Genomic DNA, 20,983 nt, shown 5'->3' with positions numbered 1-20,983 from the left:
CGGCGTGATTACCACCTCCGTGATACCGGAAAGGGCGCATCTGTTGACTCTCGAACTGCAGGCATTGCTGGAAAAAGGGGCCTCCTTCCAGACATAGAGTCAGGCTACTACAGTCGGTATTTCCTGACTCCCAAGAAAGACGGGGGACTGCGTCCAATTCTAGATCTTCGCGGACTGAACCGCTATCTCAAAAAGTACAGATTCAAGATGTTGACTGTCAAAAGCATTGTTTCACAAATTCAACCAAGGGATTGGTTTGTGACAATAGATCTGAAGGATGCATACTTTCACATAGAAATTTTGCCACAACACAGGAAGTTCCTGAGGTTCGCTTTCGGGGGAAAAGCCTACCAATATCGGGTCCTTCCATTTGGTCTAGCTCTATCACCCCGCACATACACAAAGTGCATGGATGCAGTCCTGGCTCCCTTGCGACTCCAGGGCATCCGTATTTTAAATTACATAGACGACTGGCTCATTCTGGCCCAGTCTCAGGAGCTAGCGCTTCGACATCGGGATGTCGTCCTAGCTCATCTTCATTCATTAGGATTGAGACTCAATGCTGCGAAAAGCATTCTCTTTCCAGCTCAGAGGACAACATACTTGGGTGTTATTTGGGATTCAATCGTTATGCGGGCACAGATGTCTCCCGCTTGTATCGAATCCATTCTCAATGCCCTGAAGGAAATCAGGCTAGACCGGAGAGTGACTGTACATCACTTTCAAAAATGTTTAGGCCTCATGGCAGCTGCATCCACGGTGATACCTTTGGGCCTTCTGCACATGAGAGCCTTTCAGTTGTGGCTAAGAGCCAGGGGACTTCATGCAAGGGCCAATCCCCGAAGGCAAATAAGGGTTACGCGCAGAGGACTTCGTACCCTTTCTACGTGGTTCAGACCCCGGTTCCTGACTTTGGGTCCCACTCTAGGCCCGTCTTGTCGTCGCAAGAAGCTAACGACAGACGCTTCCCTCACCGGCTGGGGTGCGGTCTTGGATGGCCGTCCAGCCCAAGGGAGCTGGAGAGGCCATCTTCTCGCATGGCACATCAATTGCCTCGAAATGATGGCTCTATTTTTGGCCCTACGGCATTTCCTCCAGCAGTTGAGAGGCTACCATGTTCTAGTGCGGGTGGACAACACATCGGTAGTCTCCTACATAAATCGCCAGGGCGGACTGCGCTCGCGCCGCTTGAACAAGCTAGCGCACCAGGTTCTGCTTTGGGCACAGGACAAGTTCCTGTCCCTCAGGGCGATTTACATTCCAGGGCACATGAATGTGGGAGCAGACTTATTGTCCAGACAAGCTGTGACACACGGGGAATGGAAGCTCCATCCGGAAGTAGTCAGTCAGATCTGGGAAAAATTCTTTACAGCAGAGGTGGACCTCTTTGCCTCCCAAAAGACAGCACAATGTCCCCTCTACTACTCTCTGACTCATCCAGCTCCCCTGGGTCTGGACGCCATGGCCCATACGTGGCCCAAATTACGCGGCCCAAATTACGCCTTTACGCGTTTCCTCCGATAGCTCTGCTCCCGGGAGTCCTGGCGAGGGTCCGTCAACAGCGTTTGCGCCTCTTATTGATAGCGCCCTGTTGGCCGACCAGAGTGTGGTTCTCGGACCTAATATCTCTACTCGACGGCTCACCATGGGTGATTCCAGTGAGGAGGGATCTTCTGTCTCAGGTGCAGGGGACAATATTTCATCCCCGGCCCGAGCTTTGGAACCTTCACGTTTGGCCCCTGAACGGGACCAACTAATTCAAGCTGGCCTTTCAGCCAGCGTTATTGACACTATTTTAAATGCTAGGGCTCCCTCCACTAGGAAAGCCTACGCCCTCAAATGGAATGTATTTGGAAGTTGGTGCATGACGAAGCAGGTGGACCCAGTTCACTGCCGAATTGCTTCAGTACTGGAGTTCCTGCAGGAAAAGTTGTCCTCGGGCTTGTGCCCTAGTACTCTCAGGACGTACGTAGCCGCTATTTCAGCCTGCCACGTTCCTACTGATGGGGTAACAGTGGGAAAGCACCCTTTAGTTGCCCGTTTCATTCGTGGAGCTAAACGGCTGAGGCCACCCACTAGAGCCACTGTCCCGTCATGGGATTTATCTGTTGTGCTCGAAGGTCTAATTGACACCCCTTTCGAACCTCTAGAGTCAGCGCCTGTCAGGTTTCTGACCCTTAAGATGGTTTTTCTGATGGCCATTACCTCTCTCAAGGGAGTTGGAGATCTGCACGCCTTGTCAGTCTCCCCATCCTGCCTAGACTTTGCCCCTGGGCTAGTCAGGGCTGTTCTGCATCCTCACCAGAACTATCTTCCGAAAGTTCCTTTCTCAACCATGCACCCTGTTGTTCTTGAGGCCTTCTGTCCTCCGCCTTTTACAGCTTCGGAGCGGAAGAGACTTCACTTACTGTGTCCAGTACGTGCTCTTCAGATTTACGTCCACCGCACCAGCCAGTGGCGTAAAACAGAGCAGCTCTTTATATGCTATGGGGGCCGCAACCGGGGGGCGGCCGCCACTACACAGACTCTGTCACACTGGGTGAGGGATGCTATTGCCCTCTCCTATGAGGCGCGTGGGCTCACTTCGCCTCTAGGAATTAGGGCTCATTCAACCAGGGGGATTGCCTCATCTATCGCTCTGGCGAGAGGTGTTCCTCTGCAGCAAGTGTGCGACGTGGCAGGTTGGTCCTCCCCACACACATTTGTTAGATTTTATAGCCTGGATGTGCCTGCTACTCCGGGGTCACGGGTCCTCGAGTCAGCTTCCCAGAGATAGTTCTGAGACCTCCTTGGTCTTTGTGCGCACACGCTACACAACCCGGGGGTCCAGACACTTGCAGTGCGGCGGCGTTGGTATTCTCGTTCCCATAGCGTTTTCACGCAGCATCGAGTGTAGCCTTTGAAAGGGAACGTCTCGGGTTACTTTGCTGTAACCCTGTTCCCTGAAAAGGCGGGAACGAGATGCTGCGCTCCAATGCCGCACTGCTTACGTGACCGGACGTCCCTTCAGACAAAAATCAATCTGAGGAATGTTTCCGGTTTACTCCTATTTATAACCTGCAGGTGCGTCTCATTAGACGACGTCACCTGACCGAGGTTATATAAGCCAAAATTTGGCGTGTTTGATACACACATGCTTCACAACCGGCAACACGAAAAGATGTTCCCATAGCGTTTTCGCGCAGCATCTCGTTCCCGCCTTTTCAGGGAACAGGGTTACAGCAAAGTAACCCGAGACATTCTCACAAACATAGAAACAGTGTGAGATTTTAGGTGAAACAAAGCACAAGAGTGCCCCCTATTGTTGTAAGTATGAACGTTTGCAGAAGTTCTATTTGCTTTATTTATTGTTAAAACAGAATTTGATTCATTGAGCTAATAAAAGTATAAAACATGTATCTTACAAGTCCAGGACAAAGTACACTTTTATAATATCTAAAAATGACTGCGTTACCTTTTCTTCTCACTCTTTTTCTCACCCCATCTTCTGTTCTCTCCCTCAAAAATTCTTTGGGAAGAGAAAACAAATAGATGTCAGTAGTTACATTATTGAGTTTCTGGATTTTAAAATAATATTAAAAATAAACTAGCAAATTAAATGTGCACATGCACACTCTTATTAGCATCATGTTAATAACATGTTTTTCATTTGTTTTGCCTTTTGTTATATAAATCATCCAATATGTCCCTGTGAATTTGTTGTTTGTAATAAATGTCTCTAAAGTTCAGTTTCAGTACAGCTCATGAGGACGTGTTTTTGTTTGTGTTTGTGTAAGTATCAAGGTTTTTAAAGCATTAGCTGATTTATTTACTGTTAAAATAAAATAATAATTTGTGAAAATACAAAACCTGTCTTGTACAAATACAGAACAAGAAACATTGTTTAATTGGTTTCTTCTATTTAAATAATATTAAAAAATACACATTACAAGTTCAGGTTATAGCAGATAACCATGTTGTTTAATAGTAACGTTTTTCATCTGCTTTGCCTTTTATTATGTAAATCATATAACATACAAGTCTCTGTGAATGTGTTTTTGCAAAAAATGTCTCTGAGGTTCAGTTTCCTGCTGAGGGAATATTTACAGTGAATGAGGAAGTGCTTGTGTAAGTTTTTGTACAGCTCTGGAGTCTGTTGTGTCAGTGTGATTCCTTGGCACAGTAATAAACAGCCGTGTCTTCAGCTTTCAGAGTCTTCACCTCCAGATACACCATTTTTTTATTGGTGTCTTTAGTGATGGAGAACTGGCCCTGCAGAGACTGAGCGAATGTAGTGCCAGTGCCACTATCAATGTATCCAATCCACTCCAGTCCTTGTCCTGGTTTCTGACGGATCCAGTGCAAATAGCTAAGCGAGAGTCCAGACACGGTGCAGGACAGAGTGACTGACTCTCCAGGTCTCCTCACCACAGAAGCAGAGGAGGTCAGGGACTGTCCATAAGAATCTGGAAAGAAGATTATGAATAAATGTTATAATGATTCGAGATGAACAATGAAAAAATATTTACGTTTTCCAGTGAGGATCATGTTAAAACCTTTTATACGTACATGAAATGAGCACAAAAACAATACAGTGTCCTAATAACATTCTGACAGTTTCTCTCCAAACAAGATGGAGTGTTATCTATTACAGTGCTTGATGAAAGTTAGAAGAGACAAGAACATGCTGTTTATACCAGAGTCTATTTGAATAGGGCGTGTCCATGAGCAGTGATGATGTATTAAATCCACAAACACAAGCTGAGTCTGTAAGTGATGCCAGTGTGATTGCTCATTAGGTTTGGAGTGGATGAAAAATCACACAGTCATATGAATTTAATTTTGATCAACTCCTATTGATACAGCAAAACTTCCAAACCTAGTACAACAATAATTGGGCTACATTTTTTGAAACTGATATCTAGTGAAATTTAAATTGAAAATGGACTTGTTTTTAAAGAAACACAATGTATAAATTATATCTTATCATTAGGCACACAACAAATAATCAAAATGTTAGGTGTGTACATTTCATTGTTGCTCTCTTGGGGCAGTGCATGTGTTTGACTGTGTGTTTTGATAATAGGAATTATTACGCTGCAGTGATCATACATACTTTATATATTAAAAGAACATTTAATGACATTCATTCAATATGTCTTTGCTTCTACTGAATTTGCTTTCTTGTTTGTCCTTAGCTTAACAAGAAAAAAGTAAGAGAAGAAAAGACTAAAAATTAACACAGTAACACAAATGGGAAAATAAGACTGAGCACAAAAATAAATGGATAAATGTCTTTGTGGAAAGATTTACAGCTCATGAAGATATGTGTAACATAGCATGCAACATCATTAAAGAGAATATTAGAAAGGCTCCTAAGGAGCCAACTGTTAATAGTGCTGGGTGCAAGTGATAAAAGCAGCTAAATTAAATGCAACTATAATATAAAGTACAAAAATATGTTGCACTGAATTAATCATGAATGTAAAAGAATAAAGTACCATAACAGACTGTACCAGTCACCCCTGTACAAAGTAGCAACAATTTAGGCACTAAGTTATTCTTTGAGAATTCTGAGTAACAATGTAGCCACTGTCTCTGTGTGACACTACCACCCTCTGCTGGTGAAGCATGAGAGTTACAGGACCAAAATAAACTTCTGGTGGTAAGAGGAACTCAGCAACATTTCATAACACCACTCTGTTGCATACCTTAAAGTGTTTATAAAACTTTGTTGTTTATTATTTTAGATAAAGCTACCATATATACTGTATGTATACTTTTTTATATTTTGAAAACTAAAATCTCCCTTACTGATATGCTCTGAAGTGACTAGGGTTAAAAAAAAAAAAAATGCTGTGCTTCTATGTTGTGAAGAGGTGTGTGTACAGCCCCGCAGTCTGATGTGTCACTGTGTATCTTTAGCGCAGTAATACACTGCAGTGTCTTCTGTCCTCACACTGCTCATGTGCAGATACACCTGCATCTTACTGTTGTCTCTGGAGACGGTGAAACGACCATTAACTGCACTGGAATAAGTCTTGATACTACTGTCCTGGTTCATAATTGCAACCCATTCCAGTCCTTTTCCAGGAGCCTGTCTGTTCCAAGCCATCCAGTAGCCATGAAAGTTAAATCCAGATGCTGTGCAGGTCAGTGTATGAGACTGACCAGGTTTGATGATCACTGAATCAGACTCAATCAGTGTCTGACTGCAGGAATCTAAAATATGAGAATATACAAAGATAAGTGTTAAAAGTAAAAAAAAAATAATAATAATAATAATAAAATAAAATGTATTTAAAGAAATAAATTATAAAACTGACATTGAATAAACAATGCTAGAGCAAAGTAACTCAAAACTCTGTCTAGTCCCATCTCAAAGAATTATTTTTTTTTTTTTACTGTTGCTGTAAATGAACATAAACTGCATGTATGTGGTTGAGCTGAATTTATCAGCAAAAGTGGTTTACATCCTGGAAATCATTTGCATGCCACACCTACAATAGAGGTAAAAAAAAAAAAAAAAAAAAAAGCTATGAAGGGAAACTTTCTAGTCCAGATGTGTTTCATGCTATCAAGTCCATAACAGCAATCCAACAGAACCTGATTTTTTTTTTTATCAGAAATAATGCTGCTCAAAACTGATCACTGGCTCAGCAGTTCATGCCAACAACGTGTCTGTTGTTAAAGCTTTCAGAATAATTAAATAATATGTATAATTAATTCATTCTAGAGTAGTGTAATGAAAAATCAATACTATCATAATGTTTGCTGTAAAAAGCTAATTTTTAAATATGATTGAGACTTACGACTTAATTTAAAATACCACAGGAGCAGAGGAGTGACATATGATTCAGTGACAGATTCAGTAAGGAATAAAACACTGGGGTGCATGTGGTAAAAATCATCAAGGGTTTGATCCAAATTCAATTGAAGCAGTGTTATTATTAACACCGTTGTTTTTTATCTAGTGAAACAACATCTGGAATTAGTCATTAAGAAACTATATATTTTGCATTAGAGCTCGCATTTATCTACAGTACATTTTAAGGTTATTCTAGCACTGATGCTAGAATAATAACCAGATGGATTTGCAAAAACATTGTTTAAACCAATAGAGTCAGATCTGTAACATGAACATCTACAGGGTGATTTTGCATATGCTAAGGAGGAGAGTGATGTCACTGTTTACAACTTGCCAGTTCAGCTTATATACATATATACTCTATATGTACTGTATATTTCTTTTTTTCCTGGACATGGTTGTTAATTAATGATGAAAATACTTCATGTAATGAATAAATAACTTCACAATGTTTAATTCCACTTTGCAACTTATCGACTTTACAATCAACACCCATCCATCCATCCATACTGCTTTTTCTGGTTAGAGTGGTGGAAGTCTAGAGGCTATCACAGTGAAGCACAAAACTCTAGCCAGGGTGCCAACCCATCACAGGAGCACACATACACTCAATTACACACAATAACACAATTACAACATAAGACATTTTTTGTTAATGATGTGATTGTACATCAATAGTATGTATACTGGACAGCAATGTTAGTGTTGTGAGATTACTGGGATTAAAATTTACTCTATAAACGAATGTAAGTGACGTTACTTTAGCAAACACTCTGAGGGGAACTTTACATATTATTTATTTTTCCCAATTATAATTTTATAGCTTGCAGAAATATTATATGTAATGTTTATTTTTGCTTTGTGGTGTGATTTGTTCATAAAATATCAATATACTCACTCACTCACTCACTCCTCATCTATCCTGTATTCAGGGTTGCGGGGGGCCTGGAGCCTAATCCCAGGAGACTTAGGGCACGATGCATGATACACTCTGGACAGGGTGCCAATCCATCACAGGGCAGACATACACACACACACACACACACACCCTCATTCACACACTAAGGGCAATTTGGCAATAACAATTAGTCTAAACGGCATTTCTTTGGACTGTGGGAGGAAACCGGAGTACCCAGAGGAAACCCACCAAGCACGGGGAGAACATGCAAACTCCATGCACACAGAGACGGGAATCTGTTAACCACTTCACCACCATGCCACCAAAATATCGATACACCAGTTTCCAATACAGTTTCTGAGACAGTGCATTGTTTAAAAGGAAGTTGAAACAGTGTTATGGTGAGACACACTCACCACGAGAGAGAGTATAACGCTAGCAAACTAGTTGCTGTCCTGAAGTGTTGCTAATATGCACGTTTAGTAGTCCAGCTCTGAGAGAAAATGTCCGACAGAAACGGGTTTATTTGCCTCTATGTCTGTATACAGTGTATTGTGAAGTACGGCGGAGAACAGCAGTAGAGATGTAGAATGTGGAGAGCATGGTGTGTGTTGAAACAGAATAAGTAAAATCTATTAGTCTTATAATAATAATAATAATAATAGTAATAATAATAATAGTAATAGTTTCTGAGCTACTTATGTATTAAATCGTGCAGATTCTAATGTAGAAAAACTACATGTAATATTAGATGTTAGTGTAAAAACTACAACATGACTTGCAAGGTGACATTTTTACCAAACGTAATGTGAAAAAGTAGGTTTACTACATTCATCATCTAAATTAAATGAATAAATCTTAAAACCATATGCTGGGGATCAAAGACACTTTATTATAATTAAAAAATATTTGGACACTGAATGGTCAAATGAAATGAATTACAACACCTCTAATGTTTTTCTACACAGAAATATGAAATATAACTACAACTGTTAGTTGTGTGCTTAATATCTGGAAAACGTAATGGATGTTAAACATAAAATACATTAAAAAAAAAAAAAAAAAAAATTGTGAGAGATTTAATGGTAAACAAAGCACAAGACTTCAGTTTCAAAAGTATATCTTTTTTTAGAAGCTTTAAATATTTTATTTATTGTTTAAACAGAACACATTAAAAATAATAAAAATACATGAACTGTCTTGTACACCTCATTGTTCCTTAAAAAAAAAGCTTCTTTTAAAAAAAAAAAAAAAAGTGTATACAGATTTATGTCACTAAATTACTTTTTGTATTACTTTTTCAGTTCTAAAGAGTTTAGATTTTCTGTTGTTTAATAAAATAACAGATATCCTGGACTTGATTATTCTTCTCCAGTTTTATTTAATGATGTTGAAAATTCACATTACTAGTTCAGGTTATATAGCAGATACTGTAACACCATGTAACACCTGCTTTGCCTTTTATTGTGGAAATCATCCAACATACAAGTCTCTGTAAATGTGTTGTTTGTAATAAATGTCTCTAAGGTTTAGTGTCCTGCTGAGGGAATATTCACAGCTCATGAGGAAGTGCTTGTGTAAGTTTTTGTACAGCTCTGGAGTCTGTTGTGTCGGTGTGACTCTTGTGCACAGTAATAAACAGCCGTGTCTTCAGTTTTCAGACTCTTCACTTCCATATACACCATGTTTTTATTGGTGTCTTTAGTGATGGAGAACCGGCCCTGCAGAGACTGAGCGAATGTAGTGCCAGTGCCACTGTTAATGTATCCGATCCACTCCAGTCCTTGTCCTGATTTTTGACGGATCCAGTTTAAATAGCTGAGGGAGAGTCCAGACACGGTGCAGGACAGAGTGACTGACTCTCCAGGTCTCTTCACCACAGAAGCAGAGGAGGTCAGGGACTGTCCATAAGAATCTAGAAAAAAGGTTATGAATAAATGTTATAATAATTAGAGAAAATATTTAAGTTTTCTAGTAAGGATCATGTGAAAACATACATGAAATTAGCACAAAAGCAATAACACATTCTCAAAGTTTGTCTCCACAAAAATGATGTGTGTGGGCGTGTTATGTATCACAGAGCTCAATGGAAACTAGAAGAGACAAGAACATGCTGTTTATATCTGACTCTATTTGAATAGGGCGTGTCCATGAGCACTATAGATGTAATAAATCCATAAACACAAGCTGAGTCTGTAATAAGTGGTGTGGGTGTAATTACTCATTAGCCTTGGAGAGGATGAAAAAATTATACAATCATGTGACCTTAAATTTGATTAACTCATATTACTTCAGCAAAACGTCCAAACCTAGTGGAACAATGATTGGGCTACATTTTAAGAAACTGATGTCTAGTGAGTCTTTATTTAATAATTGAATTGTTTTCCTTTTAAAATGTATACATGTGATAATACATATCTTATACTGTATATAATAACTTTATATAATCAGTGTATGAGCACAGTGGTCATGGATTTTTAAATATCATAAAAGCATTTAATGACTGAATCATTTAGTATGTCTTTGCTTCTACTTCATTTTGCTTTCTTGTTGGTCTTCAGCCAAAGATAAGAGAAAAAAAAGGCTTAAACCTGTACAATTTTGACTGTTAATACCGTAAGACAGAAGGAAAAATAAAAATGAGCACGAAAATAAATAGATAAATGATTATTTTTATTTGTCTGTAGTGTGTTGTTTGGATGTGAAGCACAGTTACAGTATATGTGTGTCACTCCACATAAAAAGATTTATAAAAATGTTGATGAAGTCAGATTTTCTATATGGTTATTTTTGCATTCATGTAAGGAGTCTCCAGTGTCAGGTTTCTCAGTAACATAACATGCAACTTCATTAAAGAGAATAAAAGAGAGGCTGTTAGGAAGCCAAGTGATGAGACTGCTAGGATAGAACTGATAAAAGGAACTCACTTTTTTCAAGATTTAAAGAACTTTTAACTTTTTATTAAACCCAGAGGAAAATTCTTATGTGCTAATTCTTGGTTACAGTTGCTTGAGTGTTTATGAAAGAAACTAACTTGTTTTTAAGAGATTTCGCAAAATTACATACATCTATAAATATATATTTTTTTAATTAGTGTTGTTTTAAATTAATCAAAAATGTATTTAAAAATGTGTTTAAGAATAAAACCCTGGACAAAGGAGTGACAATTCAGGCAATCTGAGTTATTCTCTGAGAGTTCTGTAGCTAAGTTTAACTATACGCCCACTCTTACTGTGTGCCACTGGCACCTTCTGGTGGTACCACCGTCGATGGTGTAGCGTGACCTCTCAGAGTTAAAGGGCCATAATAAACTTCAGAGTAGTAAGAGAAATTTAGCAACACTTTACACGTAAGACCACCCTGGTGGATACCCTAAATGGTTGAATATTAATCCACCTTCAATTGAAGTAATTTTTGCCACCTTAAAGTTAATTGGGTAATTAGTACCGATGTGTCTTACGGTATCCTCCAGTACATTGTTCTTTATTTTTTAATACACTGAAACAATATCCAGATTTAGTCATTAAGAAACAACATCAGAAATATAATTTATTTTAAAAATCTGTTTTTGTAATTACTATTTTTTAATTTAGTTGTACAGTATGAGTGTTAAAGTGTTGTTGATAGGAATAAGAATTCAATAAATAAATAAATATATTGTAAGATTATTCTAGGATTGGGTTTTACATGAACAAAAATTTTCAGGCAACAAGAAGCACAAATTATGTGATTTTTTTTTTACATAAGGAAATGTATTCATAAATTGATTGCAAAACAGAAGCATGCTCATAAGAATCTGGCATTTAGAGATTCTGTACACTACAGTAACTCTTTACCTTATTAAAAGTAAAGTAAAAAAATGCAAAACTTATTCATTCTTTTGTATTACTAATAACTGTAAAGACATTGCTATTCAGCAGATCTTTAACCATAGTAAAAGTGAAATTAATTCAATCTTTGCAACATCATGACAAAAGTAATAAGTTGTTCAGTAAAATGCTATGTGCAAAACATGTGTCTAGTTTTAGTACAGCTGTTTCCTCAGCTCCAGTCACTGTGTCTTATCGAGCGCAGTAATAAACCGCAGTGTCCTCTGTCTTCAGACTCTTGGCCTCTAAATACTGTGTGCTTGCTGGAACGTCTTCTGTAAAGGTGACCTGGTCTTTCACAGACTCTGCATATGTTCCTCTATTATCGCCTGTAATCATCACACCAATCCATTCCAGAGCTTTCCCTGGTTTCTGTCGTATCCAGCCTATATTGTTGCTTGTCATTGAATACCCATTTATTTTACAGGAGATCTTCACAGTTTCTCCAGGTCTCTTTACCACAGCAGGAGACTGGTCCAGTCTGATCTCAGCGCCGCAGAAACCTGCCATCCAAAACCAAAAATAATCATTAATCATACATAAGGTCATAAACTTAGTGGAAAACATATAAAGGAGTCTCAGATACCTTGTGTTATCATGAGTATAAAAATGCACTGCTGAATGAATCTTAGCCCCATAATTAAACTCTGTGATGGTTAGAAGTTCTATATTTCTGTCGGCTGATATGAGCTTTAACGGCGCAACAAGCTGATTTTTATGCAGCGCAAATAATAATTTGCATAGACACCCTTTAAACCAATAGCATCAGGTTTATAATATGAACAACCACAGGCTGATTGGTGTACATGAAATTAACTTTCCAAATTCCTATGACAATTCTTTCATTTCTTTAACTTTTGATATTTTTGTTAATTAATAATGAACATACTGTAATTCATATAATGAATAAATAACTTCATAATGTTTCTATTTACATAGCACCTGAACACTGTTACACTCAATATCCATAAATACATACTGATTTTCCTGTTTAGGGTGGTGGAAGCACACACAAGCAGAATTTTGGAAAACATGTAATCAGCCTACACTTCACGTCTTTGGGCTACAGGAGGAAACCAGAGTATACAGATGAAACCAACCAAGCACCAGGAGATGATGCGAACTCCATGTGTGGGACTTCTTAATGTAAATGTTCAAAGTGTCTTAGATGTTTTAGTTGTTCTTATAGAGTAGGGTAATGCTTTACAATGTGTCTTGTATATACACATAATTCATGTTATTGCTGTTGGTATTATTGGTTATATTCAAAGCACATCTCATGAGTTTTACTTCAATGGAAGTAAGTTACTGCCATCTAAAGGTCAAAATGTAGCATTGAAACAGCTTTAGTCAGTTTACCACCATGCCTGTCTGTATAGGACACACAATGTGATATCTTAAATGACATACTGTATGATACACATTTATTTTTTATTATAATAAATGAATGAATGATGTAGATATCAGCAGGAGTAGGGGTAGGCTTGTAGAGAACTTGTAGGAAACTGATGTGTGTTGTTTGTACTTGAGTATTCTCTCTTCCCCATCGTTTAACAGAAATCATCACATCACAGGCCTGATGCTTGGACTTGCAGGCAACAAGGATTTACATTTAGAATGATAATTATTTTTGTTCATTTTGTGATCAGGAGAATGGGGGAAAAATATTTCTTTTAAAAAGCATGACAAAATTCTCACATCCATACAGTATATGATCAGAAATATTCTAATTTTTGTGGCCAATGATACTACAGGATAAGAATTTCTTGTTAGTGATGTGATATGTACAGTATGACAATAGTGTGTATATTGGACAGGAATGTTAAAGATATATATACGCTTGCATAATCTTGTATGTAGAATACACTGTTTGATGTGTTTTTGTACAGGGTTATTATTCACATGTCTCATTGTGGGCCTCCCGAGCGCAGTAATACACAGCTGTGTCTTCTGTTTGCATGTTCTTCCCTGTTAATGTTACTGTGCTGCTGGACGTGTCTGTAGAAACCTGAAACCTGCTTTTCAGTTTCTCGTTAAATGAAATGCTACCACTACCAAGCATTTGTCCAATCCACTCCAGAGTTTTTCCTGCAGGTTGTCGTATCCAGTGTGTCCAGTAGCTGCTTAATGAATATCCAGACGCTTTACAGGTCAGAGTCAGTGACTGACCAGGGGCTACTACTGTGGACTTGGACTGGACCAGCTCAATACTGTGAACACCTGTTAAAGAAACGTTATTTTAATTTTAGAAAAGCAAGGGTCTATAAGTAACCAAAACAGCATTGTGTCGAATGTAAAACACTTACAGTGTACAGCTGCCAGCAGCAGAAGCAGACATGTAGAGGTCATGGTGTGTGTTGAAGTAGAGGAAGTAAATGTGTTTGGTTTTTTCATTGCTTAAGTATATAACAGGGAAGGATATTTGAATAGACACTCCTTTTCTGAGAGGAAATGTGATGGATTCTTCTTTATGATAAAATCTCTTAAATATGCCTGTAACAATATGTCCTCAGTTTGAAATGTTTTATCATGTCTGTTTTAAATATATCTATCAGTCTGGTTTAAGTTTTTTTTTTTTTTTTTTTTACCAAATAATAAGTTTGAGGCAGTGCTTAATAGGTGACTTCATGAATAAAAGCAGAAGATGAAGTAAAGAGACCATAAAAACAAATGGTCCTGTTTTAGTTTACGTTTTACGAGTGTTCTGCAATACGAGCAAAAAATTTTAATAAAGTTTTGACTTGAAAACCGAGCATTGTCTTGGTTTACGAGCACCAAGTATCATGTAACATGCATGTGCTACTTGTTTTGATGCCCAGCGTCACATGATCACAACAGAACCAACAGTTTTTCTTTCTCTTGTGCTGCGGAATTGTAGGTAATCGTCTCCCCTGCTGGGTCTTAGTGCTCGTCTCTCACTGGAATAATCAACATCCGTGCACATGCGATTATTTTCAAAAGTAAAGTGCCGCCGGTTAATTCTTTTTTTTTTTTACTTTACAGCGGTGATTCTGTTAGTATGCGCTCACGTGAGTGTGACTAGCGATGTTGCTTGCTAACTTTTCCATTAAAACAGTCTCTGTGTGTGTGTGTGTGTGTGTAATGTGTTCACACACACACAGCGCCTGCGTGCACAAACGGAAACACTTATCTGTCGGGATTTATTGTTAGTTTTTTTTAAAGGTAAAGTGCAGGTTAATTTGTTTTATTTTTACTTTATATTTTGTATTAATTCTTTTTATGTATTTTTGGGGGGGCTGTAGAACGAATAATTTGAGTTTCCATTATTTCTTATAAGAAAATTAAATTTGGTTCACGAGTGTTTTGGAACAAATTAGGCTCGTAATCCGAGGTTTCACTGGAGAATGATCTCACAATATTAAGTCTCATGTCGTCACCTTGAGATTACAGAGAACCTTTTAGAATAGCTCTTCCTTCTTAAATTTTAATGCTAAACATGTAACTAGATTAAATCATCTTCTGTTTATGAAAATCAGCAGCTTCAAATGAAGTACATATAGTTTCAAGGAACGATGACGGGCCCAAACACTCTGTGCCAGCGCCACCCCAGGGGCACAGCACAACCCCAGGAGCACAGCACAACCTGTGTGTTATGTGAGCGTGTTAAGACCTCGAAAAAGCCATCACCACCCGGTTGCACCGCACAACTTGCACACTTGTGTGTGTGACATGTGGATGTGTGAGTCTGTGTGTGATGAATAAATGTGTTTGTGCATGTCTGTGTGTGTGGTGTGTGAGTCTGTGTGTTAACATTTGTGGTATGTGTGTTAGTACAGTATGTGTGTGATGTGTGTATGAGACATGTGACTTGTTAGTGTGTGTGGGTGTGTGTGTTTCTGCATGCGGGCGTGTGAGACAGAGATGTGAGTGTGTGATTGTTAAAATTTGTGACAATCACTGTGTAATATAAGAGTGTGTGCGCCTGTGTGAGTGTGAGAGTGTTAACATTTGTAATGTGTGTGTAATATAAGTAAGTTTGTGAGTGTGTGTTAACATTTGTGATGTGTAGGTGTGTACAATAGGCCACAGATGCTGGAAGAAAAGCATCACATTATGATGTTACTCAATGTATTGTCACTGAACGTGTCATATATAATGTCACTCAATATAATGCCACACAAAGTTATTAATAATTTTTCAACATAAGTTCAAGACATTATTATGGCTGACCCATTTGAGATATCAAAAATCTCTCCACTATTTTGCATCCTTAATCTCTAAAGATCACATCGGCCCGGTTTGGTAACAATCATATAAATTCCCTAGGAGGAATATTTCAAAATCCATCAGGTGCATTTTTGCAAACAAACCCAAAATAACTTGCCTCCTGTTGAGTTGAGTCCATGACATGCAAAAGTTGTTCGGCTCCAGGAGCTCTAAATGTGTACAGAGTTTCGTGTGGATATGTGCAAATGTGTAAAAGCTATGCAACAAAATCTCCTTGGGGGGGCCCCTGCAGGCCCCAGGCCACGCAACTCTCAGAAGTCCTAATGGCAGCAGATTCCAACCTTGCTTTAACACTGTCAAACTCCATTTAAACAATGCTGTTATGAAAACTTAAAGTAGGAAAATATAAAAAAATAAGAATATAAGGAATAATAGTTTCTATAAACAGTATCTGGTTTAAATAAAATCCAGAAACTTTATAATAAATATATTATAATTTATAAATTAAAATATATTATACTGGTTAGCACTGTCACCTTGCACCTCCAGGGTCCGGTTCGATTCCTGGCCAGGCTCGATTCCCATCTACGTGTGCATGGAGTTTGCATGTTCTTCCTGTGCTTGGTGGGTTTACTCTGGGTACTCCGGTTTCCTCCCGCAGTCCAAAGACATGTAAGACGGGATAATTGGCATTCCCAAATTGCTCGTAGTATGTGTGTGTATGTGTGTGTGTGTGCCCTGCGATGGATTGGCACTCTGTTCAGGGTGTACCCTGCCTTGTGCCCCAAGCCTCCTGGGATAGGCTCCAGGTCCCTGTGACCCTGGATACAGCATACAGTGAGTGAGTGAGTAAGTGAGTTAGTAGTGATAGTGAGTGAGTGAGTGAGTGAGTGAGTGAGTGAGTAGTGATAGTGAGTAAGTAGTGATAGTGAGTGAGTGAGTGAGTGAGTGAGTGAGTAGTGATAGTGAGTGAGTAAGTAGTGATAGTGAGTGAGTGAGTGATAGTGAGTGAGTGAGTGAGTAGTGATAGTGAGTGAGTGAGTAGTGATAGTGAGTGAGTGAGTGAGTAGTGATAGTGAGTGAGTGAGTAGTGATAGTGAGTGAGTGAGTAGTGATAGTGAGTGAGTGATAAGTAGTGATAGTGAGTGAGTGAGTAGTGATAGTGAGTGAGTGAGTGAGTAGTGATTAGTGATAGTAAGTGAGTGAGTAAGTAGTGATAGTGAGTGAGTGAGTGAATAAGTGAGTGAGTGAGTGAGTAGTGATAGTAAGTGAGTGAGTGAGTAGTGATAGTGAGTGAGTGATTAGTGATAGTGAGTGAGTTAGTAGTGATAGTGAGTGAGTGAGTAGTGATAGTGAGTGAGTGAGTGAGTTAGTAGTGATAGTGAGTGAGTGAGTAGTGATAGTGAGTGAGTGAGTGATAAGTAGTGATAGTGAGTGAGTGAGTAGTGATAGTGAGTGAGTGAGTGATAAGTAGTGATAGTGAGTGAGTGAGTGAGTAGTGATTAGTGATAGTAAGTGAGTGAGTAAGTAGTGATAGTGATAGTGAGTGAGTGAGTGAGTAGTGATAGTGAGTGAATGAGTGAGTGAGTAAGTAGTGATAGTGAGTGAGTGAGTGAATAAGTGAGTGAGTGAGTAGTGATAGTGAGTGAGTGAGTAGTGATAGTGAGTGAGTGAGTGAGTGAGTGAATAAGTGAGTGAGTGAGTAGTGATAAGTAGTGATAGTGAGTGAGTGAGTAGTGATAGTGAGTGAGTGAGTAGTGATAGTGAGTGAGTGAGTGATAAGTAGTGATAGTGAGTGAGTGAGTAGTGATAGTGAGTGAGTGAGTAGTGATAGTGAGTGAGTGAGAGATAAGTAGTGATAGTGAGTGAGTGAGTGAGTGAGTGAGTAGTGATTAGTGATAGTAAGTGAGTGAGTAAGTAGTGATAGTGAGTGAGTGAGTGAGTGAGTAGTGATAGTGAGTGAATGAGTGAGTGAGTAAGTAGTGATAGTGAGTGAGTGAGTGAATAAGTGAGTGAGTGAGTAGTGATAGTGAGTGAGTGAGTGAGTAGTGATAGTGAGTGAGTGAGTAGTGATAGTGAGTGAGTTAGTAGTGATAGTGAGTGAGTGAGTAGTGATAGTGAGTGAGTAAGTGAGTGAGTGAGTGAGTTAGTAGTGATAGTGAGTAGTGATAGTGAGTGAGTGAGTAGTGATAGTGAGTGAGTGAGTAGTGATAGTGAGTGAGTGAGTGAGTGAGTAAGTAGTAATAGTGAGTGAGTGAGTGATAGTGAGTGAGTGAGTGAGTGAGTGAGTGAATAGTGATAGTGAGTGAGTGAGTGAGTGAGTGAGTGAGTAAGTAGTGATAGTGAGTGATAGTGAGTGAGTGAGTAAGTGAGTGAGTAGTGATAGTGAGTGAGTTAGTAGTGATAGTGAGTGAGTGAGTAATGATAGTGAGTGAGTGAGTAGTGATAGTGAGTGAGTGAGTAAGTAGTGATAGTGAGTAGTGATAGTGAGTGAGTGAGTAAGTGAGTAGTGATAGTGAGTGAGTGAGTGAGTAAGTAAGTAGTGATAGTGAGTGAGTGAGTAGTGATAGTGAGTGAGTGAGTAGTGATAGTGAGTGAGAGAGTGAGTAGTGATAGTGAGTGAGTGAGTGAGTCAGTAGTGATAGTGAGTGAGGGAGTGAGTGAGGGAGTAGTGATAGTGAGTGAGTGAGTAGTGATAGTAAGTGAGTGAGTGAGTAAGTAGTGATAGTGAGTGAGTGAGTGAATAAGTGAGTGAGTGAGTAGTGATAGTGAGTGAGTGAGTGAGTGAGTGAGTAGTGATAGTGAGTGAGTTAGTAGTGATAGTGAGTGAGTGAGTAGTGATAGTGAGTGAGTGAGTTAGTAGTGATAGTGAGTGAGTGAGTAGTGATAGTGAGTGAGTGAGTGATAAGTAGTGATAGTGAGTGAGTGAGTAGTGATAGTGAGTGAGTGAGTAGTGATAGTGAGTGAGTGATAAGTAGTGATAGTGAGTGAGTGAGTGAGTGAGTGAGTAGTGATTAGTGATAGTAAGTGAGTGAGTAAGTAGTGATAGTGAGTGAGTGAGTGAGTGAGTAGTGATAGTGAGTGAATGAGTGAGTGAGTAAGTAGTGATAGTGAGTGAATAAGTGAGTGAGTGGGTAGTGATAGTGAGTGAGTGAGTGAGTAGTGATAGTGAGTGAGTGAGTAGTGATAAGTAGTGATAGTGAGTGAGTGAGTAGTGATAGTGAGTGAGTGAGTAGTGATTAGTGATAGTAAGTGAGTGAGTAAGTAGTGAGTGAGTGAGTGAGTAGTGATAGTGAGTGAATGAGTGAGTGAGTAAGTAGTGATAGTGAGTGAGTGAATAAGTGAGTGAGTGAGTAGTGATAGTGAGTGAGTGAGTGAGTGAGTAGTGATAGTAAGTGAGTGAGTGGTGATAGTGAGTGAGTTAGTAGTGATAGTGAGTGAGTGAGTAGTGATAGTGAGTGAGTGAGTGAGTTAGTAGTGATAGTGAGTAGTGATAGTGAGTGAGTGAGTAGTGATAGTGAGTGAGTGAGTGAGTAAGTAATGATAGTGAGTGAGTGAGTAAGTGAGTGAATAGTGATAGTGAGTAAGTGAATGAGTGAGTAAGTAGTGATAGTGAGTGATAGTGAGTGAGTGAGTAAGTGAGTGAGTAGTGATAGTGAGTGAGTTAGTAGTGATAGTGAGTGAGTGAGTGAGTGAGTAATGATAGTGAGTGAGTGAGAGAGTGAGTAGTGATAGTGAGTGAGTGAGTAGTGATAGTGAGTGAGTGAGTGAGTAAGTGAGTAGTGATAGTGAGTGAGTGAGTAGTGATAGTGAGTGAGTGAGTAGTGATAGTGAGTGAGAGAGTGAGTAGTGATAGTGAGTGAGTGAGTAAGTAGTGATAGTGAGTGAGGGAGTGAGTGAGGGAGTAGTGATAGTGAGTGAGTGAGTGAGTGAGTAAGTAGTGATAGTGAGTGAGTGAGTGAATAAGTGAGTGAGTAGTGATAGTGAGTGAGTGAGTAGTGATATTGAGTGAGTGAGTGATAAGTAGTGATAGTGAGTGAGTGAGTAGTGATAGTAAGTGAGTGAGTGAGTAGTGATTAGTGATAGTAAGTGAGTGAGTAAGTAGTGATAGTGAGTGAGTGAGTGAGTAGTGATAGTGAGTGAATGAGTGAGTGAGTAAGTAGTGATAGTGAGTGAGTGAGTGAATAAGTGAGTGAGTGAGTAGTGATAGTGAGTGAGTGAGTGAGTGAGTAGTGATAGTGAGTGAGTGAGTAGTGATAGTGAGTGAGTTAGTAGTGATAGTGAGTGAGTGAGTGAGTAGTGATAGTGAGTGAGTGAGTGAGTTAGTAGTGATAGTGAGTGAGTGAGTAGTGATAGTGAGTGAGTGAGTGAGTAGTGATAGTGAGTGAGTGAGTGAGTGAGTAAGTAGTGATAGTGAGTGAGTGAGTGAGTGAGTGAGTGATCGTGAGTGAGTGAGTGAGTGAATAGTGATAGTGAGTGAGTAAGTGAGTGAGTAAGTAGTGATAGTGAGTGATAGTGAGTGAGTGAGTAAGTAAGTGAGTAGTGATAGTGAGTGAGTTAGTAGTGATAGTGAGTGAGTGAGTGAGTGAGTGAGTAATGATAGTGAGTGAGTGAGAGAGTGAGTATTGATAGTGAGTGAGTGAGTAGTGATAGTGAGTGAGTGAGTGAGTGAGTGAGTGAGTAAGTAGTGATAGTGAGTAGTGAGTAGTGATAGTGAGTGAGTGAGTGAGTGAGTGAGTAGTGATAGTGAGTGAGTAGTGATAGTGAGTGAGTGAGTGAGTAGTGATAGTGAGTGAGAGAGTGAGTAGTGATAGCGAGTGAGTGAGTGAGTGAGTGAGTAGTGATAGTGAGTGAGGGAGTGAGTGGTGATAGTGAGTGAGTGGGTGAGTGAATAGTGATATTGAGTGAGTGAGTAGTGATAGTGAGTGAGTGAGTGAGTGAGTAGTGACAGTGAGTGAGTGAGTGAGTGAGTGAGTAGTCTCATGAGAACACAGTTTGTGGATCCACAATTTATTTGTTAAGCTTTGCTGCTCTCTTTGTGTCATTTTAAATATAGCACCTAGAACTATAGGTGCATTAAGCAGCTAGTGTTAAGTACACTGGAGTTAGTGAGCTAAAAGTTTATAACCGCATCTTTTTTCCCCACTTTTGCCCAGCAACAGCGTCCTGCTCCACCCCAGC

The 20,983-nt window shown here is 39.3% G+C and overlaps 5 gene segments (V, D, J or C); all 5 read right to left on the bottom strand.

Annotated features, from left to right (window-relative positions):
- Positions 1-4,140: 4,140 nt before the first annotated feature.
- On the bottom strand, positions 4,141-4,617 carry LOC128544247 (immunoglobulin heavy variable 1-46-like). The segment is given in 2 exon segments: positions 4,141-4,445; positions 4,549-4,617. Coding segments are annotated over 2 exon segments (345 nt in total).
- A 1,270-nt stretch (positions 4,618-5,887) lies between these two features.
- On the bottom strand, positions 5,888-6,362 carry LOC128544246 (immunoglobulin heavy variable 3-7-like). The segment is given in 2 exon segments: positions 5,888-6,201; positions 6,306-6,362. Coding segments are annotated over 2 exon segments (366 nt in total).
- A 2,942-nt stretch (positions 6,363-9,304) lies between these two features.
- Positions 9,305-11,222, bottom strand: LOC128544245 (immunoglobulin heavy variable 1-46-like). The segment is given in 3 exon segments: positions 9,305-9,646; positions 10,978-11,056; positions 11,206-11,222. Coding segments are annotated over 3 exon segments (438 nt in total).
- Positions 11,223-11,806: 584 nt separating this feature from the next.
- LOC128545028 (immunoglobulin heavy variable 5-51-like) lies at positions 11,807-12,290 on the bottom strand. The segment is given in 2 exon segments: positions 11,807-12,117; positions 12,201-12,290. Coding segments are annotated over 2 exon segments (363 nt in total).
- A 1,218-nt stretch (positions 12,291-13,508) lies between these two features.
- On the bottom strand, positions 13,509-13,963 carry LOC128544244 (Ig heavy chain V region PJ14-like). The segment is given in 2 exon segments: positions 13,509-13,834; positions 13,921-13,963. Coding segments are annotated over 2 exon segments (369 nt in total).
- Positions 13,964-20,983: the final 7,020 nt, after the last annotated feature.

This window comes from Clarias gariepinus, chromosome 16, assembly GCF_024256425.1.
Source record: "Clarias gariepinus isolate MV-2021 ecotype Netherlands chromosome 16, CGAR_prim_01v2, whole genome shotgun sequence".
Taxonomy (NCBI): Eukaryota; Metazoa; Chordata; class Actinopteri; order Siluriformes; family Clariidae; genus Clarias; species Clarias gariepinus.
This window is presented reverse-complemented; position numbering and strand designations above follow the sequence as displayed.